Source organism: Pteropus alecto, unplaced genomic scaffold (genome assembly GCF_000325575.1).
Source record: "Pteropus alecto unplaced genomic scaffold, ASM32557v1 scaffold344, whole genome shotgun sequence".
NCBI lineage: Eukaryota > Metazoa > Chordata > Mammalia > Chiroptera > Pteropodidae > Pteropus > Pteropus alecto.
In genome coordinates, this window is record NW_006434840.1 from 322,220 (window position 1) to 332,508 (window position 10,289).

The following is a 10,289-nucleotide window of genomic DNA, read 5'->3' on the forward strand; positions in this document are numbered from 1 at the left end:
AGGTTATTAAAAGTAAATAACAGCCGCCCTATTTATCTAGTATACAGATTTTCCAATGAAAGCAGTCACCTTGGAAAGAGATTTGTCTTAACTCCCTTTATTTCTCTATTGTCACAGGAGAGTTCAGAGTACTGATACTATAGTCTTGGGAATCCACTTGCAAATGCATGTGGAGGAAGTATGTCCTCCCACTGCTCTGCTGCCAGGTGTATTTCTGTTGGTATTCTTTTTTTTTTTTTCCCAGTAGGAACAGCCTTTATTGGTTGCAATGGGAGGTGGAACAGGAGGGGATACTACAGCTCCAGCTCCTGGGATGGCTTCACAGAGTCTGTTGCAGTGTTCCAAAAGTTGTGGGTATTCTGATTTTCATGTTGGAATCAGTTTTTGCACACAAAATTTTCAATGGTGACATATTCTTGACTATAATGTTTCTAACTTCAACTCATAACCATACTGCAAATTAAATGGGCTTCATAGAGTTATCTTGGAAATATAACCTCTGCTTTACATAAGTAATTGAATGTTTATGTAATGTCAGTCCCAGAGAATCTTTTCTTATAATAAAAATGTTTTCTTTTTGTCACAGCAAAAAAAAAAAAAATACATATTTATAAGACTGTCAGAAAGAATAAGCTATTTCCAATATTATATGCTTTGTTTATGGAGCCTCCAGAAGAGAAATTTATTACTCAAGGAAATGAAATCCACTGAAAGATTCACAAGAAAAAATGTTCTACCTGTGGAGTAAGTTTTTGGCCGACTTTTCAGTCTGTCGGTTGGTGGCTGATCCCAGGTGTTTGAATAAAGACAATGGCATCTTATTGTTACTTTCATACATGTATTCTTGGAAAGAGCATACTTCTCTCTTTGGGGTAAAATGTGATACCTTAGGTCTGAAAGAATTCAGGCTGTACTTGGGCCACTTTCCAGAATTCTTTAGTGTGGGTCTTATGGCACTGTGTCTCACACCAGTTGATGAGAACCATCTGGACACCTGATTCGCTGTGGGCCACCAGCACCCCTAGCTCATTTTCCGCAGTGGTCAGGAGATAGTTGGACTGTGGGTCACCTAAGGAGATCACTTTGGCCAAAACAATGTCATCTGGATAGAAACTCATAAATTTCAACCTTGTCTTTTTCAGTAGCTCAGATATCTTCCTTGCAAATAGTTCCTGGAGAAAAGTTCTTAAGTAGTATGGACCCCACATACAGGATGTGTACTTTGGCAAAGTGCAAACTGATGCTAGAGACCTTACAGGTTACAATAGCCCCCACATCTGACAGTAATTGGGACTCTGTTTCTCTCATCACAGACACAAGAAGTACGCAGTTCTTGCTGCTCTTTGTCATTCAGCCAACAAGCAATGAAAAGATGTAGCCATGCTGGGTGTAGGTATCGCTGCCTAGACTGCCCTCCTCCAGATTACACAGATGTTCCCAGGGAATGCAGTACCTCACTGGTGGTGCCATTACTGCCACTCTCCCAAGCCCCAAGAAGAATGAAGCTGACTTCAATTCCAGAGCATTTTTAATGTCTACAATACTCCCTATTGCCAACATTCTATTGTTAAGGTGATTAAGCTTTGATGACCTCTAAAATAGTCGATTCAATTTCTTCTGACACTTTCTTTTGTCATCAATTCTGCCTTGTTGGTATGAATGAGATTGAAAGTAGCAACTGTTCTACTCATTTCTATATTCTGATGAAACACCTACTCTTTTGCTTTTCTTTTCCATGTTCAGTCATCCATATTAATTACCTTTAATTACACCTGAGTATTTTTCTCCAATCTCTCATTTTCCTTTTCCTTTTACTGATTTTATAAATCTAGAAAGAATTTAGTTATCCCAAATTATTTTTAAAGGCATTCATCAAATACAACTTATACTATAGTTTATAATATAAAATCTCATTCTGCCCAGCACAATAAGGCAGACTTTCACTCTGATCTCCTATCCTTCTCAAGCGCCAGTTTTTAGTTGAAAGATCCTCAAGGTTAGATAACTCTGATGGTAAAATACATAGGAAGATAAATGGGAAAAAAGTATTAGCTGCTATTGTTGTCGTTGTCATCATCATCATCATCATCTTCTTCATCAGAAAGAGAATGTTTGCTCCAATACAGACATATTTATACTCTCCCTAAGGTGAATAATCCATCTTCTAATAAAGTGACCCAAATGTAATCTTGGGTTCCTTTCCAACTCACTTCAGTGCTTCAGTGTTTCTACTCTTCAGGAGATAGAGTGAGGGAAAGGAAAGCTTGAACTTCTCCATCAAGGGTCAAAAACTCCAATGCCTATTGAACCAAGCAATTAGAGACCTTAGGGGTTACAATAACCCCACATCTGGAAGTAAGATAAGAAAATGAAATAAGTGGACCTGGTAGAATCACAATACATGCCTTATCCAAAAGAGACAGCCACCACTCAGCTCCAGTCAAATGTGGCTCTTCAAGTGTATGACTCCAATGTAGCTAGATCATTCAATTTTGAAAGGGAATCTTGAAATCTAAATTTGTATGGGAAATTTGTCAAGTTTTAGGTCTTGGTAAGCCAAAACCAGCCCGTGAGTTGCCAGTTTGTAATTTCTGTACTAGAGGTGAAAGTAGGTATCTAGCAATAGAATTTCCAAACATTCAAGAAAGACTGACTTGTACATTCTTTCTTTATAGGCAAACTAAATGAAAAATCAAAATTATTAGAAGATTACAGGGATCATGGGGTCAGAAGGAAAATAATAGGTAATTTGAATATACATCTCCAGAACAAAATATATATATCTGCCAGACAGACTGCATCTCTGCTCTGATAATTTACTGTTGTTTTTTTTTTTTATTTCATAGTTTAACTTACCAAGGGTAAATTTATTTTATTTGTTTTATTTCAGAGAAGAAGTGTGTCAGAGCAATTAACGTCTCTCTCATGTGTTTACTGACTGTAACTACAACCTGAAGTGTATGTATACTAGTCTCATTTTTGCTGATGAAGAAACAGGTTCAGAGAAATGAAATGAACTGCACTAAGGTCATACAGCCATAAGTGATCAAACTGGAGTTGAAATCCAGTCTTTTTGACTCAAGTCTGTGGTCTTGACACTATACCACTCTGCTGTCTCTCTAGTACTGACTGTATTATTTGCCCCTCTGTTCTTCAGTAGGAGTGGGGGACAATCATGCAAATACACTCTAGGAAGACAACACATTTAAGTAATACAATCACCTCAAGACCTTAACAACCTGGAATTACTTCCTCAGGATAAATTCCTAAAAGAAGAATTGCTCAGTAAAATTGTCTGCACATTTTATTAAACTTCTTGTGTTTATTAGCAAATTGTCCTTCAGATAAATTGTACCTAACAAGTAACCTAATTTCCAGCAGAGTATGAATTACCTGTTTCATCTAATAATGATAACAATAATGTTACTCATACAGTGCTTATTATGAATGGGGCACTGTTTTAAATGTTTGACATATGTTAATTCATTTGATTCCCAAACAGCCTTTCATTTCACAGATGAATACTGAAGTACAGAAAGGTTAAGTTACTTGCCCAAATCATGCAGCTAATAAGTGAAAGTAGTGGAGCCCAAATTTGTACCTAGACAGTCTAGATTAAGTATGTCAAGACTAGATATTACAACAGTCTCTTTAATTTTGTAGACAAAAATATTTCAGTTACTTTAATTTGTTTTTTTTTCTTTAAAAGATAAAATATTTTCCTTCTTTCCTTCTGTTCTTCTTTTCCTTCTGACCTCCCCTGTCTTTTGCAACATTAACATATTAACGTCCTTTGTCTAATTTTCACTTCAAGTGTTCATTTTTAAAAATTGATTTGTAAGAAGTATGTTATGTCAAAGATACTAAAACCTCATGTATTATAAATGTTGCATGTTTTTTTAGTTTGACTTTAATCTTTTAATTTTTATTTCATTTTTGACATATGGAAGTTTTAAAATCCTTATTTAATAAAATATGTCAATCCTTCCATTTATGGTTTTTCTTCGTTATTTTAGAAGGGTCATCACCATGCCTAGGTTATATAAATATTTGCTCTAATATTTTATGATTCCGTTTTTTTATCTAGAATTTATTTTGTTATTTAACATAATTTATAAATGGTATTCTTTCCACCTTCCCAACACTATTAGGGATTTATTATTTTTCTCATGTCATTTCAATCAACTTAATGGGATTTGGCAAAGAGAGGAGGTAAAAACATAAGCTCAGAACAACCTTGAACAAGAAAGCTGATTTAAAACAGTTAATTATTTAATTTATTATTCTTTTTCTTACAAGTTTCTTACATGATCTACTTCTTGAATATATTTTGGTCATATGTATCTTCCTGGAAAAGTTATACAATTGTCCATTTTTCTTTGTTATTAGCAAAGATTGCTACAAAGTTTCATAATTTTTAAAAAATCTCCATCTGTGATTAAATCTACTTATGCAATCCCAGTTTTTGTGTACATATCTTGTTGCACTTAACTTTTAAGATTAAGCTAAATGATATTGTGCTTCTCATTAACAAAAGCATGTTCATTCAACCTCTGGAATACTATTTTTTATTGTAAGTAATTTAAAACATTAAAATGAATATTTTTGGCATAAAATGCAAAATATCACATCATTCACAAAATAAAGGCTAAAAACTCAAGGAAATGTGCTTTTGGCAGAACTCAGAGACAGAAAGTAGAGTGATAGTTTCCAGAGGCTGGTGAGCAGGAAGGAATAGGGAGATGTTGGTCAAAGGGTATAAATACAAACTTGCAGTTATTACATGAATAAGTTCTGGGAATCTAAAGTACAGTAGGGTGATTATAGGTAATAATACTATATTACATACTTGAAAGTTGCTCAGAGTATATTCTAAGTGTTCTTGCTACAAAAAAATGGTCATTATGTGATGTGATGGAGGTGTTAGCTAATGCTATGGTGGTAATCATTTTTCGATATATATGTACATCAAATCAATGAGTGGTACACCTTAACTCACACAATGTTACATGGCAATTATATCTCAATAGATCCAGAGGAGAGGGAGGAAAACAACAAAGGCCAAAATAACACTAAATCTCTAACATTATTTACTGAACCCAAACCATGATTCCCCTCATGGAGAGATGCTCCTTGACAAGTCTTTTACTTCTTCAGAAACTACCCTTCTATGGAGGGACTCCAGGATGATTGCTATTTATTCTTACTTCTGCTCTCTAATACAGAGTTTACAGTAGGCAAAAAAAAATGTGCTTTTGGGATACCAGAAAGAGGGTGACCCCCCCTCCCCACACTGCTTGTTCTTCAGTAAGGGACTTGAAATAAAATCACCTAAATAATAATGGTTTATCTATTTGGCTTACTTCTTTGAAGAACTTCTTAAATTTACTTAACAAATTTTATTTTTTCTGTCTGTTAAGTCATTAACGTTTGCTTGTATCATTTGTAAGCAGTGTGCTTACCTTTTTTCTTTTCTGTTGTCCTATTGATTTGAAGGCCTAATTCATTTATTTTCACTTTTAACTTTTTGGCATTTAAAATCTTTGAGTATATAAATTTAACCCTGAATTCATTCACATAATACACAGTAAATTAAACATCATTAAACTGGAACTTGATAAGAATGCAGATTCTTGAGCACCACTTATTTTGGTAGGTTTGTAGTGGGGCCTAGGTTTGTGTATTCTTTTTCAACAAGATCCTTAGACCACAAATAGGGAAGTCCCATCATACTTATTGATGTATATGTTCTCATTATCATTATTTTTCTAAATTCCCTCTAATAAAAGTATGATTTACAATTTGACCCAAAAGTATGTAATTCTGTTTTAATTATCAAATGGTTGAGTTTTCATTTATATTTTCACTATTAATATTTAGGTTTGTTCTACTGGAATCAAACAAGATGATGTGATATTTTCTTATTTTGGGGGGAGGAAAATTAAAAATTGCTCCAAATTCAAAAGTATTATAACAAATATTCATACCTTTACCATTTAGAATTAACTATTGCTATTTTGCCATATTTGCTTCCATTTTAAAGATGAAATACATTTTTACAGATTTAAATCCATTTCCTTTTAGTTACTATCTTGTGCCCTATTCCACTTCCTCTTCCTCAGGGATGCAAGTTTGATATGAATCATTCTAGTATATTTCCGATAGCTCCACATACATATGAATGCATCTATAAACACTATAGAATGTTGTGCTAATTAATTAGGTTTTGAAATCTATACATATTAATATGTTAATTCCTTTTATCTTCTGTATTCTATTAATCATATTAATTATACTATATTAATCCATTCCTCTATTGATAGACATCACGTACTCATATTTTTTACTTATCTTGAGATTTATTAAGGTATTTGTGGCCTGATGACTTTCATATGCTGTTAAACACCGGCTGGATACTAGGAAGGAAAATATTTTCTGTACAGTATAAACTAGGGTTAGAAATTTATACATAAATTTGAAATTATTTGTTCTATTATTAAAGTGATACATCTTTATTTCTTCTATTTATCTGTAACTAAATTAGGTAAATATGTCAATGTCTGACACTATTATTGTGCACCTGTCAATATCTACCGATAATCTCCCCCAAAATACCTTCTGATTTTTTAAAAAAATTATAATGCAGTACATACTTATAATAGCCATCAAAAATTAAAAATTAAAGTGTAGTTATTCATAATTTCAGCACTAAATAATTACCACCAGTAACATACTAATGTATAGCATTCCGGATTTCTTTTTACACATATGCTTATAGAGTTTACATATATAAACTGTTTAAAATAGTTTTAAAATACAATAAATATGTATTTTTTGGTATTGAAACATACAGGCTTATATAATTTGTATTACACATAAATATATAAATATAACTGAAAGTAAAAATACTGAGATTTCCCTAGAATTACTGTTCATTTCAGGTATATCTTTAAAAATACTTTATATCTTATACATTAACCACCCATTTTTAAATATATTGCATAGTATTTTATTGTATGGCAATATTATAACATATTTGACCAATCCTGTGTAAGCAGACGCTGATTACCTTTTAAAATAAAAAATTTAAAATGCTGCAGTGCAAATACATTTTATACATATATATATTTTGCATCCTTATCCAATTATTTTTATAGGCAAGGTCTTTAAAAGAGGTATTTCTAAAGAAAAATGGAAATATTTAAAATGTTGATCTATATTTTCTAATTGCCTTATGATTATAAATACACTTCCATTGGCATGAGACTGCATTTTCTCAGCTCTCTGTAAGATTTATTATTTTTCATCTTTGACAATGTAACCAGCAGAAGTAGAATCTCATTGTTTTAATTTGGATTATTTTGATTACTGGTTAGGTTACTCATCCTTTTATATGCCCATTGGCCATTTACACTGCTTTTGTAAAATGGCCAATGGGCATATAAAAGGACGCCTAGTCTTTCCCATTGCCCTATTGGGGATGTTAATCTTTTCCTCTTTGCTTTGTTCTTTATTTTTTATTTTTGTCTTTTACATGGGGTCAGTTCGATTCAGGCTTTCATCTTTCCACTGCCTTATGGACTTCAAATATACATATGTGTCTATGTGTCTATTATACATATGTATATCTATTTCCCCCATTGATATTTTAATGTCCTCTACGGAACCTGGCTCCCTTTTCTCTCTCCCTTTCTCCTTCCCTCTCTTTTTAGTTCTCTATCGTCTCTTTATTTTCCTCTCTGGTTCACTCTTTGTTTCTCTCACACTCTCATTTTATTTCAGTACAGAAGTTTTTAATTTTGCCCGAGTCGTATCTATTATTCTAGGCCTGGCGACGCGTCATAAGAGGGGGAGGGTGGGGAGATGCGCGCGGCACTGGGGGAGGGGAAGGGGCGGGGAGGAACGGGCGGAGCAGCTGCGTGAGTTGCTGGGAGTGCGCTCGGTGGGATCACACGGCGGCAGCGGAGGCCCAGAGACCTGATCGCTGAGATCTCGGCCTGCGGCCTACACGGAGCCTTCTCTCCACCCGAGGATCAGAAAACCGCAGTCTTCATTACAGAGGTACGGTGCTCCGCGCTCCCCGCCTGGCCCAGCCTGCTGCGGCGGCGCCTTCTTCCTTCCTCCTTCCCTCGCGCTCTCTCTCGCCCGCCCGCGCCTTCCCTGTCTGCCTGCGTCACCGCGGCCGCCATGGCTGAGAACGGCGAGAGCAGCGGCCCCCCGCGCCCCTCCCGCGGCCCTGCTGCGGCCCAGGGCCCTGCCTCTGCCCAGGCCGAGCCCAAAATCATCAAAGTCACTGTGAAGACCCCCAAAGAAAAGGAGGAGTTCGCGGTGCCCGAGAATAGCTCAGTACAGCAGTTTAAGGAAGCGATTTCAAAACGCTTCAAATCCCAAACAGATCAGCTAGTGCTGATTTTTGCCGGAAAGATCTTAAAAGATCAAGATACCTTGATCCAGCACGGCATACATGATGGACTGACTGTTCACCTTGTCATCAAAAGCCAGAACCGACCTCAGGGCCAGTCCACACAGCCGAGCAGTGCCGCGGGAACTAATACTACTACCGCGTCGACTCCCAGGAGTAACTCCACACCTATTTCCACAAATAGCAACCCGTTTGGGTTGGGGAGCCTGGGAGGACTTGCAGGCCTTAGCAGCCTGGGTTTGAGCTCTACCAACTTCTCTGAGCTCCAGAACCAGATGCAGCAGCAGCTCCTGTCCAGCCCTGAAATGATGATCCAAATCATGGAAAATCCCTTTGTTCAGAGTATGCTGTCGAATCCTGATCTGATGAGGCAGCTCATTATGGCCAATCCACAGATGCAGCAATTGATTCAGCGAAACCCAGAAATCAGTCACCTGCTCAACAACCCAGATATAATGAGGCAGACCCTCGAAATCGCCAGGAATCCAGCTATGATGCAAGAGATGATGAGAAATCAAGACCTGGCTCTCAGCAATCTCGAAAGCATCCCAGGTGGCTATAATGCCCTACGGCGCATGTACACTGACATTCAAGAACCCATGCTGAATGCTGCACAAGAGCAGTTTGGGGGTAATCCGTTTGCCTCCGTGGGGAGCAGTTCATCCTCTGGGGAAGGTACGCAGCCTTCCCGCACCGAAAATCGGGATCCGTTACCCAATCCATGGGCACCACCACCGGCTACTCAGAGTTCTGCCACCACCAGCACAACCACGAGCAGTGGCAGTGGATCTAGCAATAGCTCCAGTAGTGCTACTGGGAACACCATGGCTGCAGCCAATTATGTTGCCAGCATCTTCAGTACCCCAGGAATGCAGAGCTTGCTGCAACAGATAACTGAAAACCCCCAGCTGATCCAGAATATGCTATCTGCGCCCTACATGAGAAGCATGATGCAGTCCCTGAGCCAGAATCCAGATTTGGCTGCACAGATGATGCTGAATAGCCCCGTGTTTACTGCAAATCCTCAGTTACAGGAGCAGATGCGTCCACAGCTCCCAGCTTTCCTACAGCAGATGCAGAATCCTGACACACTGTCAGCTATGTCAAACCCAAGAGCAATGCAGGCTTTAATGCAGATCCAGCAGGGGCTACAGACATTAGCCACTGAAGCTCCTGGCCTCATTCCAAGCTTCACTCCTGGTGTGGGGATGGGGATGCTGGGAACCGCTATAGGCCCGGTAGGCCCAGTCACACCCATAGGTCCCATCGGTCCCATAGTCCCCTTTACCCCCATAGGTCCCATTGGGCCCATAGGACCCACTGGCCCTGCGGGTCCTCCAGGCTCCACTGGCTCCAGTGGCACCCCTGGGCCCACCATGTCTAGCTCTGCACCCAGTGAAACTACGAGCCCATCATCGGAATCTGGACCCAACCAGCAATTCATTCAGCAAATGGTGCAGGCTCTGGCTGGAGCAAATCCTCCACAGCTGCCAAATCCAGAAGTAAGATTTCAGCAACAACTGGAACAGCTCAACGCAATGGGGTTCTTAAACCGTGAAGCAAACTTGCAGGCTCTAATAGCAACAGGAGGCGACATCAATGCAGCTATTGAGAGGCTGCTGGGCTCCCAGCCATCATAATTACATTTCTGTACCTTGAAAAAATGTATCTTATTTTTGATAATGGCTCTTAAATCTTTAAACACACAAAATCATGCTTTACTTTCATTTTGATTCTTTTAAATCTGCCCAGTTATAAATCTAATACACATTTTAAGGTGGAGTCCATACCCCCAGCCCTTCTTCCCTCCCTCCCTCTCTCCTCCCTCCCTCCCTCTCTCCTCCCTCCCTCCCTCTCTCCTCCCTCC

At 38.1% G+C, this 10,289-nt stretch overlaps 1 protein-coding gene and 1 pseudogene across 1 annotated transcript; one reads left to right on the forward strand and one right to left on the reverse strand.

Annotated features, from left to right (window-relative positions):
* Window positions 1-887: 887 nt before the first annotated feature.
* LOC102898175 lies at window positions 888-1,470 on the reverse strand (annotated as a pseudogene).
* Window positions 1,471-7,900: 6,430 nt separating this feature from the next.
* Window positions 7,901-10,283, forward strand: UBQLN2 (ubiquilin 2). Its single transcript, XM_006910679.3, has one exon. The coding sequence runs from the start codon at window positions 8,188-8,190 to the stop codon at window positions 10,060-10,062; it is 1,875 nt and encodes a 624-aa protein (XP_006910741.1). The 5' UTR covers window positions 7,901-8,187; the 3' UTR covers window positions 10,063-10,283.
* The last annotated feature ends 6 nt before the right edge of the window (window positions 10,284-10,289 follow it).